General features: G+C 41.4%; 1 protein-coding gene across 1 annotated transcript; it reads left to right on the forward strand.

The window, feature by feature from the left end:
* The first annotated feature begins 15,314 nt into the window (after positions 1–15,314).
* Positions 15,315–17,535, forward strand: LOC124015076. The gene is made up of 4 exons (XM_046330000.1): positions 15,315–15,400; positions 15,524–15,847; positions 16,382–16,551; positions 17,104–17,535. Exons 1-4 carry the CDS (start codon positions 15,334–15,336, stop codon positions 17,260–17,262), a joined length of 720 nt encoding a protein of 239 aa, XP_046185956.1. The 5' UTR covers positions 15,315–15,333; the 3' UTR covers positions 17,263–17,535.
* Positions 17,536–24,455: the final 6,920 nt, after the last annotated feature.

Here is a 24,455-nt window from a genome sequence, read left to right on the forward strand (position 1 = left end):
ATTCCAGAAAATGTCATGGCTATAGAAGCTTCTGATAGGCTAATTGACATCATTTGAGTCAATTGGAGGTGTACCTGTCGATGTATTTCAAGGCCTACCTTCAAACTCAGTGCCTCTTTGCTTGACATCATGGGAAAATCAGAAGAAATCAGCCAAGACCTCAGAAAACAAATTGTAGACATCCACAAGTCTGGTTCATCCTTGGGAGCAATTTCCAAACACCTGAAGGTACCAGGTTCATCTGTAGTATGCAAGTACAGTGGGGCAAAAAAGTATTTAGTCAGCCAACAATTGTGCAAGTTCTCCCACTTAAAAAGATGAGAGAGGCCTGTAATTTTCATCATAGGTACACTTCAACTATGACAGACAAAATGAGAAAAAAAATCCAGAAAATCACATTGTAGGATTTTTAATGAATTTATTTGCAAATTATGGTGGAAAATAAGTATTTGGTCAATAACAAAAGTTTATCTCAATACTTTGTTATATACCCTTTGTTGGCAGTGACAGAGGTCAAACGTTTTCTGAAAGTCTTCACAAGGTTTTCACACACTGTTGCTGGTATTTTGGCAACACGGAAAGTCCCCAAAACCTCACTGCTCTAGAGGAGATCTCCATGGAGGAATGGGCCAAAATACCAGCAACTGTGTGAAAACCTTGTGAAGACTTACAGAAAACGTTTGACCTCTGTCATTGCCAACAAACAGGAAACCAGAGTATTTGTATCAGCTGATCTTGAACTAATTAGATTCACTCTACTGTAATATGGCGGTCTGTTTCATCAACCAGGTAATGCACACTCATTCCATGATGGCTGCTGCGTGCAAGCTATACACTGGTGTTCTTGGTGACATGCTATTCTGTAACATGCGGTACTCGCCCTGCATGTCTGCTTTCTGATCACCCACCCCAGACTCCACCTGTTTGGGCACTGCTTTTGTTCCAGTCAGGGGGATTGGTATAGCATACCTTTTTCACTCTTTATTATTGTTATTATTATGTTATCATTATGCATGCTCTGACAGTGAGCCACCCCGAAGGAGCAGAGCCTAACGCCAAGAGTAACATATTGAATGCATTTTAATATTTTCAACTAAATGTCCAATTTATATGTCAATATCCATGAGCAGCATCATTAAGTTGTTTTTTCAACATACTGTATTCTACAATCATATCCAAAATCATAACCATAAGTCAAGTACTCCATTAATGTCACACTGACACATATCCTGTAAGCCAGACCTCCGTGTGCTGCTGGTGACAGGTGGCTTCTGATGTGGTGGCAGCAGACAGATGAGAAACTATACCCAACACCTCAGGGGAACATGGATGCTTCTCTTTTACACGCCACTCATTTTCAGAAACCCACCACAGTGAGTGAATAACTCGACACCAACCACACAGAGCAAACCCTGCATGGCATACGAATACGGAGCGCAGGCTGTATCCCCACTCTCACACACTCTACTAGTTGTTTATTTTGGAGAGACATGTGTGTCTTAGAAGTCAAAGTTTTTCTGAACGTATAAATCTTATTCTTAAATCAGAATACTTAAGGCTGAGGTGGTTTTGTGTATTCTACAATGGGTTGGTCAAAACAAGCATTGTGATTGGTTGAGACGCACTCTCTAAGCCATACAAAGAACCAGTTTAGCCCGTGTAGACCTATGTATGTATGTGTATGTGTTCATCTATCACTTACACATACATGTCAGTACATAAACACAACAAGTAGGTCACATGAAGGAGAGGCATTGTGCTGTGAGGTGTTGCTTTATTTGTTTTCTTAAAAAAGGTTTGCTGTTCACTTGCGCTATATAAGATGGAAGGAAGTTCCATGCACTCATGGTTCTGTATAATACTGTACGCTTCCTTGGTCTGGACCTGGGGACTGTGAAAAGACCCCTGGTGGCATGTCTGTTGGGGTAAGTGTGTTGTGTGTGAGCTGAAATAAAAGATCACAGAAATGTTCCATATGCCCCAAAAATGTGTTGCACAAATCTGTTTATATTGCTGTTAGTGAGCATTTCTCCTTTACCAAGATAATCCATCCACATGACAGTAGTGGCATATCAAGAAGATAATTAAACAGCATGATCATTACACGGGTGCACCTTGTGCTGGGAACAATAAAAGGCCACTCTAAAATGTGCAGTTTTGTCACACCACACAATGCCAAGTTGTCTCAAGTTTTGAGGGATTGTGCAATTGGAATGCTGACTGCAGGAATGTCCACCAGAGATGTTGCCAGATAATTTTATATACATTTCTCTAGCATAAGCCACCTCCAACATCGTTTTAGAGAATTTGGCAGTACGTTCAACCGGCTTCACAACCACAGACCTGTATGGCGTTGTGTGGGCGAGCGGTTTGCTGATGTCAACTTTGTGAACAGAATCTCCCATGGTGGCGGTGGGGTCATGATATGGGCAGGCATAAGCTAAGTACAACACACACAAGTGCATTTTATCAATCGCAATTTGAAAACACAGAGATACCATTAGGAGATCGAGGCCCATTGTCATTCCATTAATCCGTCACCATCACCCCATGTTTCAGCATGATAGTGCACAGTCCCATGTTTTAAGGATCTGTACACAATTCATGGATGCTGAAAATGTCACAGTTCTTCCATGGCCTGCATACTCACACATGTCACCCACTGAGCATGTTTGGGATGCTCTGGATCGACAGATATGACAGCATGATCCAATTCACGACAATATCCAGCAACTTCGCACAGCCATTAAAGAGGAGCGGGAATAACATTCCACTAGCCACAAACCTCTACATTTTTATTTGATGTTATCTGTGACCAACAGATGGATATCTGTATTCACATTCCTGCGAAATCCATAGATTAATGCCCAATTAATTTATTTCAATTGACTGAATTCCTTATATGAACTGTAACTCAGTAAAATCATGACTATGGAGACTGCATTGTATAAGATGGCTGCCTCAGCCATCTCCAAGTTTTTTGAAGCGCCCTCTATTGATTGTTTGGTGAGGTTTTGTAAAGTAGACCTTATAGCTATAGCTGACCATTATGGATTTGTTGTCCCTGAGAAAGCCCTAAAGGCTGAGCTTTTGGTGCTAGTCAGGGAGGGTTTAGTGAGAGAACGGATTCTCTCATTGCAAGGAGAGGAGACGGGTAGACCTTCTGATGCCAAGTCGGAGGACAGGGCGGAGGAAGGGGTTCCTCGTACCCCTTTTACATTGCCCCAATTCGATCCTTTATCTTCTGCTTCGGGTCGTTCAGATGGGACTGCTAGGCTGAAGGTGAGGCTGGCTCGGTTAGAAATGGAGCAAAAAGATAAAGAGAGACAGATGCATTTTGAACTTGAAATGAGGAAAATAGAAGCTGAAAGGAGGTGAGGATCTGACAACTGGAGCTAGATGCTGGCTCCAGGGCGACTCCACAAGCTGCTCATCATCAAACCCACTTCGATGTGAGTAAAAACATAGCTTTAGTCCCTCCATTCCGAGAGTCGGAAGTTGATTCTTATTTCTCTGCGTTTGAGCGTGTGGCTGCTGCACTGCATTGGCCACTTGAGGTTTGGCCGCTCCTGTTCCAATGTAAATTGTCTGGGAAAGCCCAGGAAGTAGTAGCTGCTCTCTCCCTGGAAGACAGTTTACATTACGATACAGTTAAAACTACTGTGTTGCGGACTTATGAGTTGGTGCCTGAAGCTTATAGGCAGTGCTTCAGGAACCACAAAAAAACATCTCACCGTACATTTGTTGAATTTGCTAGGGACAAAGAGTCTCTGTTTAGTCGCTGGTGTTCCGCCAGTAAAGCTAACACCTTTGCTGATATTCGGGAGTTGATGCTGTTGGAGGACTTTAAAAGCAACCTCCCAGATAGAATTGTAGTTCATTTAAATGAACAGAAAGTGGTGACGTGGTGACGTTTCCCAAAACGTTCTTATATGTTCTTGAACAGACTTTAAGGTACTGTACGTTTGCGCCGAATTGGTGGGTGTGACTTGAAGAAATGAGTGACGTATTTTAAGGCAGTGGCCATGCTGACAGCGTTCCCCACCCTACACTTTCCCCTAACCCCTCCCCGTTTTTCAACTGGTCATTCAGTACAGCATCGTTTCCATTTCATTTTACGTTCCAGAACATAAAAACCTACTGAATGCAGCCCAGATATTGTTGGGATTGTATGGGCCTAACTTTCCCCATAACAAAAAAATCACCAAATAGACCAATAAGCAGACGCAACATGACCAACTGTCACAGGTGTGATGAATTCCCTTAATTACTGTACATGGTTTTACCATAATTGAGTACTCCTAATTGATTGATTCATGGAGCAATGTGATTGGCTTTCTATGGGATTGGCTCTGTTTATAACCATTGTTCTTTATTTGATGTGTGGCCCAGGGGAAGGTGCAGGTGAGAAGGTTGGCCCAACAAGGATAAACATTTTTAAAAAACAAGTTAATTTAATGAATTTCTACACAAATAAACTATAAAATGCTATTTGGAAAACAACTTAATTGACTCCATACTGTATTCTAATAGTTATGTGCTCATCTTAACTACTGCTGTACAGCAGAGGAGGCTGGTGGGAAGGGCTATAGGACAGGCTTATTGTAATGGCTGGAATGGAATCAATGGAATGGTACCAAACACATTGAAATGTGTTTGACTCCAATCCATTCCAGCCTATACAATGAGCCTGTCCTCCTATAGCTCCTCCCACCAGCCTCCTCTGCTGTACACACATATACTGTCTATACACACCATCATATACATATGTGTATTGTTATCTAATACTGCGCTGTTGGAGCATTTGGCTGCACCTGCAATAAGATGTGTGCACGCAACCAATACAATTTTACTTGAATTGACTCCACATTCTACAAACAGGTCATTCAACAATTAGCTACCTGCTACTACAAGCTCAGCACTGGGATTAAAACGCTAGTTTAGTTTCATGTCAAGTTAAACAGTAGTTACCTTCGTTCCAGCCATTAGTACCCCTCGACAACCTCCTGTGGTCTTCACAGAGAGGAACAGGCGAAGCGAGAGGTTCCCCTCTTGCCAAAATCTTGCCAAAATAAGCCCAATGCTTTTCTATGGGTTTATTTTGTCGCCTGCCTTCCTGCCAACTACTCCCATTGTTAGGGCGGAGACATGAGCTTCTCGTCATTAAATACAGATCTCTGCTCTCCCTAAATTCAGCCATCCATACAAACAGCCTTCCCTCCTTCTCCCAGGTGTCCACATGGTCCTAAAGTCAGCCTTTAATTCTGCTTTAATTCTGCATTTTCCTTTTACTCTGGATTTGGATGATTTTAGTAGCCTATATTAAATAGTTTGTATTGAGCTATTGACGCCTCTGATACCGAATTGAATTTAACCCCTCTCGGCCAGGGTGTGACCCAACCACTACAGTTTTACATTTTATTGGTCACATACACATGTTTAGCAGACGTTATTACATGTGTGGTGAAATGCTTGTGTTCCTAGCTCCAACAGTGCAGTAAAATCTAACGATAAACAACAATTCACACCAATCTAAAAGTAAAAGAATGGAATTAAGAAATGTAAATATTAGGACGAGCAATGTGGGATGTATAAACATTATGGACAGTATGCGGATAGAATATTTTGTATATCTGAAGAATACGTGGATAGAAGAGTATATGTACAACAATAGTTGAATAGGATGGACTATAATACAGAATATACATATGAAATGGGTCAAATATTATGTAAACATTAAAGTGACCAGTGTTCCATTATTAAAGTGACCAGTGTTCCATTATTAAAGTGACCAGTAGGGTTGCAAAGGGTTGGAAACTTTCCGGAAAATATTCCATGGGAAGTTAAGCACGGAAATTTGGGATATTTTGCTTAAATTCATCAAAACAAGTTAGGTTATAACAGTGAACCTTTTTTTGTGGAATATACATAAGGCAATCCTAGCTCTTGTGGAATATTTTGCTTAAACTATCCCCAATTCAATGGAATTGCAACCCACTGTATGCACAGTGCATTCTTCCATCACATGTACAACTGATTCTCAAGATCTTGCACAGGAAAGAGATGCTATTGTGCCCACACTACTATACTGTCTGAGCCATTCACCACCACCAGAGTGGAGCCTTTGCCTTGGATGATAAAATTATTGAATGTGGATTTGTTGAATTTTGTGTAAACACACCAGTAGACTCCTGTGTCCTCTATGGTCAGGTTACTGACGGTGATGGTCAGTTGGACCACAGGTCCCTCAGTCTTCACTCTGTCCCAGTAGCCTTTCCTGGGGGTCAACTTGGAGTCACGCTGGTGGTAATACAACACCTCCCTGTCCAGCACAACATACAGGTACATTCCATCCTGGTCTTTTAGAGTGGTGGAGCACTTCATGGTAAACTTCTCCCCAGTCTTCACCCAGAGAATGGCTTCTATAGAAAAGAGGTGAATGAAAAGATAAACCATGATTTGGAGAATTTGTGTAATACATAGATAAACATGTTTCTACAAAAAAAACGTCAGAGTGGAAATTCAAAGGCAGAACACGTTTCACCCCCAGAAAGGGTTACACACCAAAAACTCAACTTGTATTTTTTCTACATACATTTGTTTTCAGGTAGGGCACTATACCGTACCGTATCATTTTAATCTCAAAATGTTTAATACCCATCTGAAAAACAGGTGCAAACTGCCTGTAGTGTAAACTTTGCTCCTGGTGCAAAAAGGCTTAACAGAGCCCAAACTGGTGACTCTAAATTCAATGTTGGGAGAAAAAAAAAGTTTGTCTTATCTGTTGCTGTGGTTGATGTGCTGAGAGAGACACCGATCGACAGCAGACACCAGTGCAGTAACATCTCCATCACACCATCTAAACAACAACCCTTAATTGAATTCTCTTTTTGAGATATGTGTAGTCATCTTATCATAGCGTCAATGGGTGTATTGTAGTAGCCTACTAAAGTACTGCACTTTGTCTGGGGAAATGATTCAAATTGAACTCATTCTGTCTTTCATCAGGGTACCATTTCCTGTACTATCACCATATGACCCCTGGATCATTTTCACTTTTCAATGCTAACTTTATTTATCTTTTTGCTGTTACATTACCCAACTTGACACACAACAACACACACATCACAGGCTGGGGGCAGACAGGAGATCTGGGGTAAACGGGCCTTGCTGAAGAGCACAACAGTGGAAAGTAGCTGATGGGATATTGAAGCCAGCAACCCTCTGGCTGCCAGTTCACTCAGTTATTGAGGAGAGACTGCCGTCTAGTGTCAAGCTAGAACAAAACAGGCAGAAAGAAAAAGGTTTTATACCATTCCCCAGAAGAGTCTATTCATATGTTTATTAACAAGTAATCAATTCGATTTTAACTAACAAGACTGTTGTTCTTCTGTGATAAATATAATTATAAAAGGCTAACTGAAAAAGTACAACAGAAGGAAGAGACGGCTATAAATCCTATAAGTTCAATGGCATACATATTGTAATTATGTAAATAATCAAAACATAATAGAAACATGAAATCTGAATACTACATTTAGCTTAGTAACATAACCCTACATAAACCTTTGGGGGTTTTTGTCCCTCGAAATATGTAACCTGTTTGCCTGACGACTCAAACTGAATTATTCCGCTGCTGTATCATTCGCTACGTACTTCAGTCTGAGACTGCCATCATTGAAGTCATTTGTCAAGACATCAGAATGAGAGGTGTTGTACAAAACAAATTCATCAGCGATAGGATCATCTCTAACCAATCAGAGCATCAAAGCCAATGATGAATTTTCAAAACGGTGCTTTACTCACCTGTTCTGGCTCTGGCCCAACCCATCGTTTTGTAGGACCTGTCAGATGGTCTAGAATGGATTTCCATTCTAGAATTCATCGGGGGGTTACTCAGATCCAGATTCATTGCAGAGAAGAAACTAGCGTCAGTGGGCGTGGTGTAGCGTTTGGCTGGAGGAAGGAGTTTGGGTGGCCAGGCAAGCAACATGTAGGGTGTGTGTGGATTGTTTAGACCTGCAGACAGAACAGGTCTCAGGTCTCAGGTCTCATGGCATCCACTTTGTTCATCTTTTTTTTTTTTTTTACGCAAAACCAAGCGGAACACAACAAGAGCTGATAATGCTACTGAACAGACATGAACCATATGCCTGTAGTGTTAAGAGTCCTGATACATATTGAGCCAAAGCGTCCCAGTTTCTGTTCCGAGAGCACCGTCTCTTTAGCACTAGCACAATCAGGATTCCCCAGATTAGAAGATGACAGCACACAGCAGGGTGGTGGAGACGCTGGTGATGATGCTGACCCTCATAGAGGGTAGCGGGAGATGGGCACGGCTTCTTGACGGCTGGATGAAAGGGGGCCAGAGTTACCGCAGGACATAGAAGCTGTAGAGGGATATCAACGATGGGGAAAATACGATCAGTGCGCAATTGGCACTCATACAAGATAACTATCGGACACACAATTGTCCCAAAAATAACCGCTAAAGAACAGTATTTCTTAACTGTTTTTTTATCCAGGACCAGCAGGCTATGGTTGCTTATTTGAAACTCATGGAAAACAGAAAGGAAAACTTCGGACACTGCTGCTCATGCTCCCAGGTGATGTTTATTTCTAACAACGTTTTGAACCTTAGGTTTTCATCAGACATTAATATCCCAGATGGGGGTGGAAGGTCCTATATATAGGGGCAGTACTCAGTGACATCACTTCCTGAAACATTAGGTAAAAATGTGGTATTCTGGCACCGACAGAGATGGCCGCCTCGCTTCGGGTTCCTAGGAAACGATGCAGTATTTTGTTTTTTTACGTGTTATTTCTTACATTGGTACCCCAGGTAATCTTAGGCTTCATTACATACAGTCAGGAAGAACTACTGAATATAAGAGCAATGTCAACTCACCATCATTACGACCAGGAATATGACTTTCGTGACGCGGATCCTGTGTTCTGCCTTCCACCCAGGACAACGGAATGGATCCCAGCCTGCGACCCAAAACAACGACGTCGTAAAAGAGGCAAACGAAGCGGTCTTCTGGTCAGGCTCCAGAGACGGGCACATCGCGCACCACTCCCTAGCATACTACTCGCCAATGTCCAGTCTCTTGACAACAAGGTTGATGAAATCCGAGCAAGGGTAGCATTCCAGAGAGACATCAGAGACTGTAACATTCTTCGCTTCACGGAAACATGGCTCACTCGAGAGACGCTAACGGAGTCAGTGCAGCCAGCTGGTTTCTTCACGCATCGCGCCGACAGAAACAACCATCTTTCTGGTAAGAAGTATGCCTTATGATTAACGAAACCTGTTAAGGCTAGGCATAATACTGCCCCCTTTGGATGAATTGCGTGCCCATAGTAAACTGAAAAATAATCTGTCCAAAATTGCTAATATATGCATATAATAATTATTATTGGATAGAAAACACTCTAAAGCTTCTAAAACCGTTTGAATTATGTCTGTAAGTATAGCAGAACTCACAGGGCAGGCAATCTCTCAAACCAGTTTTGGAATACTGAAAGTTGGGGCAACTTTGACGTCATCGCCCCCACCCATCCCAACCAGCTATAGATCTGGAGACACTTTCTATGTCTTCCACTAGATGTCCTCATTCAGTAGAGCATTTAATTGTGCAAATCCCGCAAGCTTTGACCCTTTGTGAGGCGAAAGAGTGGATGTCGCGAGAAAATACATGTGCGTTAGGGCGCAAATTGAACACAGACCTTCCTCTGTTCCAGCTTGCCTGAGAAGAAGTATGATTGTCCGGTTGAATTGAGAATGGTTTTGTACGTTTATAACATCCTAAAGCTTGATTCTGCACTTAGTTTGACCAGGGGGGGGCCCAACCCAGACAGGAAGATCATGTCAGTGACTCAACCCACTCAAGTGACGCACCCCCCCTGGGGACGGCATGAAAGGGCACCAGTAAGCCAGTGAGTCAGCCCCTGTAATAGGGTTAGAGGCAGAAAATCCCAGTGGAGAGAGGGGAACCGGCCAGGCATAAACAGCAAGGGCGCCTTTCCGAGAGACGGCTCCAGTGCCTTTCCATTCACCTCTACACTCCTGGGCCAGACTACACTCCATCATAGGACCTACTGAAGAGATGAGTCTTTAATAAAGACTTAAAGGTTGAGACCGAGTCTGCGGCTCTCACATGGGTAGGCAGACCATCCCATAAAAAGGGAGCTCTATAGGAGAAAGCCCTGCCTCCAGCTGTTTGCTTAGAAATTCTAGGGACACTAAGGAGGCCTGCGTCTTGTGACCGTAGCTTACGAGTAGGTACAGTGGGGAGAACAAGTATTTGATACACTGCCAATTTTGCAGGTTTTCCTAATTACAAAGCATGTAGAGGTCTGTAATTTTTATCACAGGTACACTTCAACTGTGAATCTAAAACAAAAATCCAGAAAATCACGTTCAACTTTTTCTCAGCTGGTACAATTTGTTTGGCTGCTGTCAGATTCAAACTGTAATCCGTTAAATGAAGAGTTGACGTGCAGTACACTTTTTTTAATAACATCATTTTTAATATTCAAATCATATCAAATCTAATTTTATTTGTCACATACACATGGTTAGCAGATGTTAATGCGAGTGTAGCGAAATGCTTGTGCTTCTAGTTCCGACAATGCAGTAATAACCAACAAGTAATCTAACTAACAATTCCAAAACTACTGTCTTCTACACACAAGTGTAGGGGGATAAAGAATATGTACATAAAGATATATGAATGAGTGATGGTACGGAGCGGCATAGGCAAGATACAGTAGATGGTATCGAGTACAGTATATACATATGAGATGAGTATGTAAACAAAGTGGCATAGTTAAAGTGACTAGTGATACATGTATTACATAAAGATGCAGCAGATGATATAGAGTACAGTATATACATATACATATGAGAAGAATAATGTAGGGTATGTAAACATTATATTAGGTAGCATTGTTTAAAGTGGCTAGTGATATATTTTACATAATTTCCCATCAATTCCCATTATTAAAGTGGCTGGAGTTGAGTCAGTGTGTTGGCAGCAGCCACTCAATGTTAGTTCCCCAATGGTGGAACAAACTCCCTCACGACGCCAGGGCAGCGGAGTCAATCACCACCTTCCGGAGACACCTGAAACCCCACCTCTTTAAGGAATACCTAGGATAGGATAAGTAATCCCTCTCACCCCCCCCCTTTAAGATTTAGATGCACTATTGTAAAGTGACTGTTTCCACTGGATGTCATAAGGTGAATGCACCAATTTGTAAGTCGCTCTGGATAAGAGCGTCTGCTAAATGACTTAAATGTAATGTAAATGTAGCAGTCTGATGGCCTTGAGATAGAAGCTGTTTTTCAGTCTCTCGGTCCCAGCTTTGATGCACCTGTAATGACCTCGCCTTCTGGATGATAGCGGGGTGAACAGGCAGTGGCTCGGGTGGTTGTTGTCCTTGTTGATCTTTATGGCCTTCCTGTAACATCGGGTGGTGTAGGTGTCCTGGAGGGCAGGTAGTTTGCCCCCGGTGATGCGTTGTGCAGACCTCACTACCCTCTGGAGAGCCTTGCGGTTGTGGGCGGAGCAGTTGCCGTACCAGGCGGTGATACAGCCTGCCAGGATGCTCTCGATTGTCCATCTGTAGAAGTTTGTGAGTGCTTTTGGTGACAAGCCGAATTTCTTCAGCCTCCTGAGGTTGAAGAGGCGCTGCTGCGCCTTCTTCACGATGCTGTCTGTGTGGGTGGACCAATTCAGTTTGTCTGTGATGTGTATGCAGAGGAACTCAAAACTTAATATTTGGGCTTGGGAGGGTATCAAGTCATTTCGAGTCAAAAGGCGCAAGTCCAAGTTAAGTCACGAGTCATTGGTGTTAAAGTCAAAGTCGAGTTGCAAGTCATCATATTTGTGACTCAAGTCCACACCTCTGTAACATACACTTAGTGGTGTACCGCAGGGTAGTTATTTAGGCCCTCTACTCTTTTCTATTTTTTTTTTACAAATGATCTGGCATTAAACAAAGCATGTGTGTCCATGTAAGCTGATGATTCAACCATATACGCATCAGCAACCACAGCTAATGAGGTCACTGAAACCCTTAACAAATAGTTGCAGACAGTTTTGGAATAGGTGGTCAGAAATAAATGCAACATGCAACAATTTCAATGATTTTACTGAGTTACAGTTCATATAAGGAATTCAGTCAATTGAAATAAATGAATTGGGCACTAATCTATGGATTTCGCAGGAATGTGAATACAGATATCCATCTGTTGGTCACAGATAACATCAAATAAAAATGTAGAGGTTTGTGGCTAGTGGAATGTTATTCCCGCTCCTCTTTAATGGCTGTGCGAAGTTGCTGGATATTGTTGTGAATTGGATATTGTTGTGAATTGGGTGACATGTCTGAGTATGCAGGCAATGGAAGAACTGTGACATTTTCAGCATCCAGGAATTGTGTACAGATCCTTAAAACATGGGACTGTGCACTATCATGCTGAAACATGGGGTGATGGTGACGGATTAATGGAATGACAATGGGCCTCAAGATCTCCTAACGGTATCTCTGTGTATTCAAATTGCGATTGATAAAATGCACTTGTGTGTGTTGTCCTTAGCTTATGCCTGCCCATATCATGACCCCACCGCCACCATGGGAGACTCTGTTCACAATGTTGACATCAGCAAACCGCTCACCCACACAACACCATACAGGTGGTCTGCGGTTGTGAAGCCGGTTGAACGTACTGCCAAATTATCTAAAACGATGTTGGAGGTGGCTTATGCTAGAGAAATGTATATAAAATTATCTGGCAACAGCTCTGGTGGACATTCCTGCAGTCAGCATTCCAATTGCACAATCCCTCAAAACTTGAGACAACTTGGCATTGTGTGGTGTGACAAAACTGCACATTTTAGAGTGGCCTTTTATTGTTCCCAGCACAAGGTCCACCCGTGTAATGATCATGCTGTTTAATTAGCTTCTTTATATGCCACTACTGTCATGTGGATGTTTTATCTTGGTAAAGGAGAAATGCTCACTAACAGCAATATAAACAGATTTGTGCAAAACATTTTTGAGGCATATGGAACATTTCTGTGATCTTTTATTTCAGCTCATGAGACATGGGACCATGATAGAGGAAATTATGGTTGAAATGACTAATTATGTATACATTCCAATCAGAACTGACTAGTCCAAATGCTATAATGTACTGTACATGTGAATTTTCTCTCTTGCTCCCTTTCCCAATTGTATATAATGTAGTCAGGAGTTTAGTAACAATGAAGGTCTGTTCCTTAGTTCATTCAGTTGTACAAATCCCCAGGTGGTGGGAACGGGCCATCTCCAGATTGTCTAGAATGTTGATTTATACTGACTGGCCTTGACTTCGTGCTGATAACGCGAAGGCTCAAGAGCTAGAGGGCCCCTCTGCTTGTGAAATAGAACGTTTGGAAAACGCTGACGTCATTTTCAGTTTATAACCTGTGGAAATGTGTGTATGCATTTAGTACTCTCTTGTAATAAACACTGTTACCTTTGGCTTTTAAGACTGGTCTCAATCTACTTCATGCATAATTAATGAACTTACAACTCATTAATGAATTAGATATGAGTGCGAATTGGTTTTGGCTATAAAACATACAGGAATTTAGAATTCCTCTATCAGATCAACACTTTACATGTTGCGTTTATGTTTTTATTCAGTGTAGATCCATAGGTTGAAAAGATGGGGAGAGGTCTGTCTGTAATAAAGAGACGCTCTGCTTTTTTGACACCACACTCCACAGAACAAGTCCTGCAGGCTCTAGTTTTATTTTATCTTGATTATTGTCCAGTTATATGGTCAAGTGCTGCAAAGAAAGACCGAGATAAGATGCAGCTGGCCCAGAACAAAGCGTTTTGCTCTTTACTGTATTTAGAGAGCTAATATTAGTACTGTGCATGGTAGTCTCGCTTGGCTAAGAGTTGAGGAAACACTGACTGCATCACTGCTTATTTTTAGAAGAAACAACGTGTTGGAAATGCGTCAATGCGCACAGACGCTCGTTATGATTTGAGGAAATCATTGGGGATCATATGGGCCTATTTTTTTTTACATTCTACGTGAATTATTACTAACCTGACCAAATACCAGACGCAAAAGGACCAACCATGCAATTTAAATGCAATATACTAATTGGTGTAAACCAGAAATGAGGCTGTTGAGGTTATTACGTACAGTTATAGGAGGGATTATTTCTGGCTGCGTCAGAGCTACATCTCTACTACTAGACTTCTCTTCTCTACTTCTCTATACAGTACTAAACAGGAACTGCTGGAAGGGCCGTGTGAAAATTGTTACATGGAAGGTTTAGTAAATGGCACGAAAGGAAGGTTTTCAATTGTTGTTTTTAATTATTACAATTTTTAAACAAATGCAAATTAGAATTGACGGAGAGAATAATCTGTATTCTTTCATGTTCTAAGATTGAAACTGTTTTAATAAGTTTAGCTCAAGGAACCAAAAGCAGGAAACCCATAGTAGGAAACATTTCTACAATTACTGTACAAATAATGTCTTGTTTCCCCCCATCATTACATATTATATAAGTGGTTAAAGTACCTAAAGACTGTCCTTGTATTCATTTCTTATTGGACATGTTCTGGTGGTCCCTCCACATTTCTTACAACCCTGGATTGATTGAACTGAAGTTAGACATGTGACACTGAACAGAAGGCAACATGTCCACTAGAGGGAATTCTCTCCTCACATTAAAATGATGACGCAAAGCGTGAGAAGAGATATGAGCTGAGTTTGATTAACATTGAGACAAATCGACATCTGACAGATAAATAACATGAACACAACATGATGTAACTTTGATATGCTTTAACATGCCTGTAGTTATGCGAATGCAACAAAGTTAACTTACAGATGGATCGGTTGTGTTTTATGTCCAACACACTTAACACAATAAACCATTGAAATTGTAATAACATATATAGAGAATTTGATTCAATAAAGAAATCTAAATTCGATTGTGTATCGTGTTCAGTAACACAGTGGTTCTTAACCAGGGGTACTATGACCCATGGAGGTACTTGGCCTATCCACAGTGGGAACTTAAAGAAGACTCATGATTAGACCATAGGCTTACTGGTAAAATGCACGAGGGGGTACGCCGGGCAGGGCAACATTCAGTTGGTGGTACAGTGACCGCAAAAGGTTGGGAACCACTGCAGTAATACATGAAGGCGTGGTTGACTGTGAGGGACTGTGATGTCAGATGTATCGTATTTCCTGTCTTTCTAAGTAGATGTCAGACAGAGACAGACAGCAGTATACAGGCAGCTGTGGTGATGGTGATGTCACTGCTGAGGTGTTTTCTGTTCTTCTTCTCATTCAATGAATTGACCACAGCAGCAGGTAAGGCAAGCTGTTTATTCCCAGCCAATCAAGGTTGATTCTGTGTTCAATCATCAGTATGGTACATGTGTATCTTTGAATCTGACAACCATGGTTTCTCTTTCTTCCCTCTCTTTTCTATAGAAGCCATTGTCTGGGTGAAGACTGGGGAGAAGTTTACCATGAAGTGCTCCACCACTCTAAAAGACCAGGATGGAATGTACCTGTATGTTGGGCTGGACAGGGAGGTGTTGTATTACCACCAGCGTGACTCCAAGCTGACCCCCAGGAAAGGCTACTGGGACAGAGTGAAGACTGAGGGACCTGTGGACCAACTGACCATCACCGTCAGTAACCTGACCATAGAGGACACAGGAGTCTACTGCTGTGTTTACACAACATTCAATGAAGCCACGTATGAAAATGATATGAACCAAGGAAATGGCTCCACTCTGGTCGTGGTGAATGGTAGGTGTATCTTTACACGCTAGTGGACTGGCAGTGTAGCCTAGTGGTTAGAGCATTGGACTGGTAACTGAAAAGTTGCGAGTTCAAATCCCTAAACTGAGAAGGTACAAATCTGTCGTTCTGCCTCTGAATAAGGCAGGTAACCCACTGTTCCCAGGCCGTCATTGAAAACAAGAATTTGTTCTTAACTGACTTGCCTAGATAATTAAACTCTAGATGTGATGTGTTTTACTCTTATCACGAACAGTCAATTTCACATGTAGAAAGAAATGTGTGTAGAATCCAGACTAGTGTTTCTCAATCTGTGGTTCATGGACTGCCAGCTGTCCCTGAGGTGTTTCAGGCCAATTTAGTCAGCTCTCGAGTGTTAGTTTCATTATAAACAACCATAGCTTGCTGGTCCTGATACAAACAAGTTGAGAAACACTGTTCTTCAGTGGCTTTTCTTTTATACAACTCTGTCTCTGATAGTTATTTGGTGTGACTGCTGCAGCATACTGATGAGATTTTCCCATTTGGTGATGTCTTCCATAGACGATGTCTTACAGCTGCCATGTCCTACAGCTACTGTAGTAACGCTGACCCCCTTTAACCCAGCCAATGAGAAGCCGTGCCCATCTGGCGTGGTAAACATCATCACCATCACCAGCCTCTTGACCATCCTGATGTGTGCTGTCATCTTCCTCATCTGGCTCCCTCCACAGGTGAGTGTGCTGATGGTTGCCCGGGTGATGGGTCAATCTCATGCATCTCAAAACATTGCCCTTTATTAACAAGTTGTCCTAGACCTTCTAAACACATTGGGAGCATAATACCAGTATACAGATCTGCTTTTTGTTCTGAACACTGTCAATACATGATGTCCTTTTAATGCCAGTCATTGTAGTGACTGAAATGGGCAAAGGGCAATTCGGATGCAATTCAATTGTTTTTATCAATGTCCAAGAATAATTAAAAAGTGGTTGAATTTGTAAAAATGATTGATTGCTTGTGGCGCATTATAAGATATCAAATCAAATTGTATTTGTCACGTGCGCTGAGTACAACAGGTGTGGACCTTACAGTGAAATGCTTACTTACAAGCCCTTAACCAACAATGAAGTTTTAAGAAAATACCCAGAAACCAAAAGAAGTAAGAAAAACAGATAATTAAAGAGCAGAAGTAAATAACAATAGCAAGGTTATTTACAGGGAGTCCAAATAGTCTCGGTAGCCATTTGATTAGCTATGACTGAAGCACCATTCCTGTTTCACAGGTGAAGAGGTGCCGTAAACAGGGGGGATCCACACCCCAGGTCATTCCTGAGAGTGTCTATGAAGCCATGGCCAGGAATCACACTTGTCCACCTGACACACAGGTAGAATCGTACCTCTATTCTGTGTCTTCCAAAGGAGGAAGTAGGACCACTGAGTAGCTTCTTCAAATGTTTTTTTTTCTTCTGAATATTGCTTCTTTGCTTTCTCAGGATTGAACCGCCTGTTCTGCTGTATTTCATAGTTCTAACCTCAATGCAAGTCTTAGTGGTAAATTGTTTGTGTGTGTCGCACCATAACATGCTTATGTGTGTGAATAAAAATCTCTATATGGAAAGTATTGGTATTTCAACAGAAGACCAGCGGGAAGGAGGGAACAGCCAATGTTATATTCCAGGGCTATTCACCTATATTCTTACGAGGGCCAGATGTAAAAAAGGTTCATTTCAGGGGGGGGGGGGACATTTTCCACATGCCACGCACACACACCAATAAAGCACTTTTCCTCTAATGAAATGTTGCTAATAGTAGTTAGGGAAGAAGTGGAAAGTGCTCGATCAATGTGAGTCGAGGTGCAACCAAACAGTGTGCTCCTCGTTGAAAGGGAAAAGGCTCAATGCTTGCTCACCTTTTTCACGATTAAAAGAGTTCGTTTTAAGACTTGTATTATATTTCATCACAGGTAGAAATATTTTAGCTGCCTAAACTTCATCGGGTACATCAGGATATAAGCCATTTTTACAGTTCCATTTGATTATTCTATGGTAGCTAGTCGGTTAAAACCATAATGATCTGAGTAATAAAAAAAATGTCATGCTGATACGGAGTAATGAGTGCATCTTATGCTTGGAGAAACAATGATTCATTTTTACCAAGTGAAAATGGTCTCATAATATGAGTCAGTTTTTTAATTATGTTTCAACTTCATAACAGCTATTTTCACTTGAAAATAGTTGTAATTGTGTATTGTATCTTTTTAAAGGAAGAAAATATTCTCACCATTTGCCTTTTAATCAAAGTACTGATATATACATGTGTAATTTAACTTGTGTATTCATGTTTATGTTGTATTTGTGTATGTGGTACGCATTGGTGATGTTCAGCTATATTGCTTACAGTATATTGTATATTTGGAAAGCTTTCTATCTAAATAAATCAAAGACAAGTTCAGACAGGAAACCAGAGTATTTGTATCAGCTGATCTTGAACTAATTAGATTCACTCTACTGTAATATGGCGGTCTGTTTCATCAACCAGGTAATGCACACTCATTCCATGATGGCTGCTGCGTGCAAGCTATGCACTGGTGTTCTTGGTGACATGCTATTCTGTAACATGCGGTACTCGCCCTGCATGTCTGCTTTCTGATCACCCACCCCAGACTCCACCTGTTTGGGCACTGCTTTTGTTCCCGTCAGGGGGATTGGTATAGCATACCTTTTTCACTCTTTATTATTGTTATTATTATGCTATCATTATGCATGCTCTGACAGTGAGCCACCCCGAAGGAGCAGAGCCTAACGCCAAGAGTAACATATTGAATGCATTTTAATATTTTCAACTAAATGTCCAATTTATATGTCAATATCCATGAGCAGCATCATTAAGTTGTTTTTCAACATACTGTATTCTACAATCATATCCAAATTCATAACCATAAGTCAAGTACTCCATTAATGTCACTGTTAACATCACCAACTAGCTTAGTTAGCTCGGACTCGCAAACCATAGTAGTTGTTCCCTATGTAGACCTGTTGGATATTTATTAAGTAATGATTTATTGACGATCTCTCATTATCAGCTAGCTACATACCAATGATTTGTTTAGCCATAGCAATGAATAGAATTAATAGAGTGATTAGAATTAACGACTGGGTCAAAACATGAGAAAGAACTAACGACCAGCCCGCTTGGGTCGCAGCTTACGAATGCAATATTGCTGATGAAACAATGTCATTAATATTTAAATGAACATGTTTGGCGACAGTTTTATAAAAGCAATAAGGCCCTAGAACCTGAGGACTATCATGTGATAACTCCCTCCTAGTTATCACATGATAATCCCTTCACCATCATGCAAGGTTGTCCGAGGCATCACCATCTCACTGGAATGTGCTTTTTACCAGAGGAATAGTCGTAATGGACGCCAGCAAGACGAACAAGAACAATAGACATTGTTAAGCGAAGTCAACCAAGTCCTCTCTGGTATGTCTGCAGTAGATGGCAGCAGGATCAGGATGATACACCACATGACCAAAAGTATGTGGACACCTGCTCATCGAACATCTCATTCCAGAATCATGGGCATTAATATGGAGTTGGTCCCCCTTTTGCTGCTATAACAACCTCCACTCTTCTGGGGAGGCTTTCCACTAGATGTTGGTAAATTGCTGCGAGGACTTGCTTCCTTTTAGCCACAAGAGCATTAGTGAGGTCGGGCTCCTGTATTTGGGGGAGTTTCTCCCATTCTTCCCCGCAGATCCTATCAAGCTCTGTCAGGTTGGATGGGGAGCGTTACTGCACAGCTATTTTCTGGTCTCTTCAGAGATGTTTGTTCAAGTCTGGGCTCTGGCTGGGCCACTCAAGGATATTCAGGGATTTGTCACGAAGCCACTCCTGCGTTGTCTTGGCTGTGTGCTTAGTGTCGTTGTCCTGTTGGTAGGTGTACCTTCGCCCCCAGTCTAAGGTCCTGAGCACTCTGGAACAAGTTTTCATCAAGGATCTCTGTGTACTTTGCTCTTTCACCATTGCCTCGATCCTGACTAGTCTCCCAGTCCCTGCTGCTGAACAACATCCTCACAGCATGATGCTGCCACCATCTTGCTTCACCGTAGGGATGGTGCCAGGTTTCCTCCAGACGTGACGCTTGGCATTCAGACCAAAGAGTTTCATCTTGGTTTCATCAGACCAGAGTATCTTGTTTCTCAGGGTCTGAGAGTCTTTAGGTGCCTTTTGGCAAACTCCAAACAGGCTGTCATGTTCTTTTACTGAGTGGTTTCTGTCTGACACTCTACCATAAAGGCCTGATGGGTGGTATGCTGCAGAGATGGTTGTCCTTCTGGAATGTTCTCCCATCTCCACAGAGGAACTCTAGAGCTTTGTCAGAGTGATCATCGGGTTCTTGGTCACCTCCCTGACCAAAGCACTTCTCCCCCGATAGCTCACTTTGGCCAGGTGGCCAGTTCTAGGAAATGTCTTGGTGGTTACAAACTTCTTCCGTTTAAAAATGATGGAGGCCACTGTGTTCTTGGGGACCTTCAATGCTGCTGACATTTTTTGGTACCCTTCCCCAGATCTGTGCCTTGACACAATCCTGCTTCGAAGCTCTACTGACATTTCCTTCAACCTCATGGCTTGGTTTTTGTTCTGACATACAAAGTCGACGATGGGACCTTAGATAGACAGGTGGACTCCAATCAAGTTGTGGAAATATCTCAAGAATGATAAATGGAAACAGGATACGCCTGAGCTCAGTTTTGAGTCTCATAGCAAAGGGTCTGAATACTTATGTAAATATGGTATTTCTGTTTTTTAATTTTTTAATACATTTGCAAAAATCCTTGTTTTGCTATGCCATTATGGTGCATTATGTGTAGATTGCTGATAAGGATAAGGATGTAATGTAAAAAAAATGTAAAAAGTAAAGGGGTCTGAATACTTTCCAAAGGCACTGTGTATATATATATATATATATATATATATATATATATATATATACACACACACATAAATATATATATACACACACACATAAATATATATATACACACACACATAAATATATATATACACACACACATAAATATATATATACACACACACATAAATATATATATACACACACACACACACACACACACACACACACACACACACACACACACACACACACAGTTGAAGTCGGAAGTTTACATACACCTTAGCCAGATACATTTAAACTCAGTTTTTCACAATTCCTGACATTTAATCCTAGTAAATATTCCCATGTTTTAGGTCAGTTACGATCACCATTTTATTTTAAGAATGTGAAATGTCAGAATAATAGTAGAGAGAATTATTTCAGCTTTTATTTCATTCATCACAATCCCAGTGGGTCAGAAGTTTAAATACACTCAATTAGTATTTGATAGCATTGCCTTTAAATGGTTTAACTTGGGTCAAATGTTTTGGGTAGCCTTCCACAATCTTCCCACAATAAATTGGGTGAATTTTGGCCCATTCGTCCTGACAGAGCTGGTGTAGGCCTTCGGCTTGCAAGCCTCCCACTTTTTCCTCCAAACATAACGATGGTCAAACAGTTCTATTTTTGTTTTATCAGACCAGGCGGCATTTCTACAAAAAGTACGATCTTTGTCCCCATGTGCAGTTGCAAACCGTAATCTGTCTTTTTTATGGCGTTTTTGGAGCAGTGGCATCTTCCTTGCTGAGTGGCCTTTCAGGTTATGTCGATATAGGACTCGTTTTACTGTGGATATCGGTACTTTTGTACCTGTTTCCTCCAGCATCTTCACAAGATCCTTTGCTGTTGTTCTGGGATTGATTTGCACTTTTCGCACCAAAGAACGTTCATCTCTGGGAGACAGAACGCATCTCCTTCCTGAGCAGAATGCCGGCTGTCTGGTCCCATGGTGTTTATACTTGCGTATTATTGTTTGTACAGATGAACGTGTCAATTAGCCTATCATAACCTTCTAAATCCATTACATCATTTTCTGGAATTTTCCAAGCTGTTTAAAGGCACAGTCAACTTAGTGTATGTAAACTTCTGACCCACTGGAAATGTGATGCAGTGATATAAGTGAAATAATCTGTCTGTAAACAACTGTTGGTAAAATGACTTGTGTCAAGCACAAAGTAGATGTCTTACCCGACTTGCCAAAACTGTAGTTTGTTAACAAGAAATTTGTGGAGGGGTTGAAAAACTAGTTTTAATGACTCCAACCTAAGTGTATGTAAACTTCCGACTTCAACTGTGTGTATATATATATATATATATATATATATATATATATATATATATATATATATCTGCATTCAAGTTTAGCTGCATCACTCAAGCTTGTAAACGTCTTTGGTGAAATCAAGATTAAACTGAAGCCTACATTTAGCCATGTATAAATTATTCAAATTATTTTCCGGCCATACTGCCATTCGCTCCGACAAAAATTGCCCTGCAGCTGAATCTATTTGCCTTCCCCTGACGCATGTGTTAATGCAGTCATAAAGTATGTTTCTATCATGTGTGACAATTGTGGTGAAGCTGTCGTTTGTGAGACTTTACGTCTTCCTGTTCATTCTGTTGCCTTCTCACGTACCCTTTTGTTAATATAGGTTGAAGATACCCATTAACTTCAACCTATATGTAAATAAGGAGGTGAGAAACTTAAACGGCAGGTTTGTTATTTAGAATGCACTGGGTAAGGTAGGAGGTGATACTGGGAGCAGGTGTTCCGTACAGTAAGAGGACAGGAAGGGTAGGGCAGAAACACTTGGAATTCAGATAGAGTTTCAGCTCCCATTTCCTTTCCACTTTCAAGGTATGGAATAAAAATTGTCTATACAAAAAAAGATTTCACATTCAGCTGAACATACAGTACTTATGAATACTTTTATTCATCTATACATAGTTAGAAAGGCATCAAATCTAAATATTCACCTACTGCTAGTCTCTCTCTCAACCCTGAGAACACATGCAGCTGAGTGAAACTAACACCTAAAATGTTTTGGAGAGATTGTTGTTGGCCTGATTAACGAGAGACAGGAAATAGAGCAAAGCAGTGAGTGCTAGAAAATGACAGGTTGTAGAATAGCAGATCCATAGTAGCCAAGGGACGTGGTAGGTAGGAATGAGGAGGACCCGTGGTTGCAGAAAAGCAATACTTGAATTTATTGCAGATGAAGATTTTCAGGATACATGGCTTGTCTTGAAAAACCGTTGTCCGTAGCAGTAACAATCAGTATCCAAAAACTCACAAAAATCACAGTGAGTCTAAAGTTCAGCCCCTCAATAGGGTTCCTACTTCAGCTAAAACTATGCCTAAATCATTCCATGGAGGGCCTAGTGTCTGCAGTTTTTTTTTTTACTTTCAGTTTAGACCTAGACAAACAGGTGAGGGAAGTTCTTCACTAATTAGTGACCATAATTCATCAAGTAAAAGCGAGGAGCGAAAACCCACAGACACTACGTGGAATGAGTTTAACGTGATAATAATAATATATAATATATGCCATTTAGCAGACGCTTTTATCCAAAGCGACTTACAGTCATGTGTGCATACATTCTACGTATGGGTGGTCCCGGGAATCGATCTAGTCCAGGATTTCAAAAACTCGATCCCGGCTCCCCCCTCCCCACATTTTGTTTTTTTTGCCCTAACACTACACGGCTGATTCAAATAACCAACTCCTCATCAAGTTTGGATTATTTGAATCAGCTGTGTAGTGCTAGGGCAGGACGGAGTTTGGGAAACTCTGACGTAAACCAGCCCCGTCTGTTTTGCCCCGCCAGTTGCGCTAGGGTCAGTTGTTGCTAAACAACCAACCCGTCTACGCTAAACAGCATATTAGGGATTACCCCTTCATCAGCTCTGAACAGAGCCTAACTCTCCCCTTTACTGGGACTAACGAGAGTCTACCAGGAAAGCCTAAATCAACTGCCTGTACATATCGGACACAACAAACTGCTTTGGAGCACGTTGTAAAATGGTGTTTAACCCTGAGCTGAGAGAAAAGGACAGCCTTTCTACCTTAACACCTAAACCATTCCCATATCAATTAACCAATGTGTACATTTAATTAGCTGAACTTTACTTTGTTAATTACACCAGGCAATACTATGAAAACAGTGACAGATGCTCTGCTGTGGCCTCTCCCTTGTAAACCAGAAAAGACAGTCATTTTTCAGACAGTACCAGAAACTGTAGTAGTTAAATGTATGCTCACTAGAGGGCAGCAAAACCCTGATCATGTAGACCTATATAAGTGTGTGAGGAGATGCCATGTTCGAGAGCATCAAATCCATGGTGCATTGTGGGTAAATGGTGGCCGTCTGACTGATCTACTAATATTCAAGAGTTGTTATTTATGATGCAAGGTGATTAGTCGATCAGTCATTCGGCAGTCGGCTGCAATGTCAAACAAGCACCAATGGTCACGTTCTGCTCGGACGTTGCTTGCATTAACCAATGGTTGCATGCCACGTCATCGACTGTCATCAACTGACATATTGCTACAACATGTGGTAAGCAGATACTTAAAATATCTATCCAGGCGTTGTAAGATCTGTCAGGTGTCAAACGTCTTAGCTCAGGAACACAGAAATGTCTATGCATTCAATGGGCTCATTTGGTATTCA

Source organism: Oncorhynchus gorbuscha, linkage group LG26 (genome assembly GCF_021184085.1).
Source record: "Oncorhynchus gorbuscha isolate QuinsamMale2020 ecotype Even-year linkage group LG26, OgorEven_v1.0, whole genome shotgun sequence".
Classification (NCBI taxonomy): Eukaryota; Metazoa; Chordata; class Actinopteri; order Salmoniformes; family Salmonidae; genus Oncorhynchus; species Oncorhynchus gorbuscha.

Coding starts and splice junctions, on each gene's coding strand:
- LOC124015076 (XM_046330000.1), top strand. CDS start 15,334: ATGGTGATGTCACTGCTGAGGTGTTTTCTGTTCTTCTTCTCATTCAAT. Junction 15,848..16,381: donor CACTCTGGTCGTGGTGAATG/GTAGGTGTATCT, acceptor TGTCTTCCATAG/ACGATGTCTTACAGCTGCCA. Junction 16,552..17,103: donor TCATCTGGCTCCCTCCACAG/GTGAGTGTGCTG, acceptor CCTGTTTCACAG/GTGAAGAGGTGCCGTAAACA.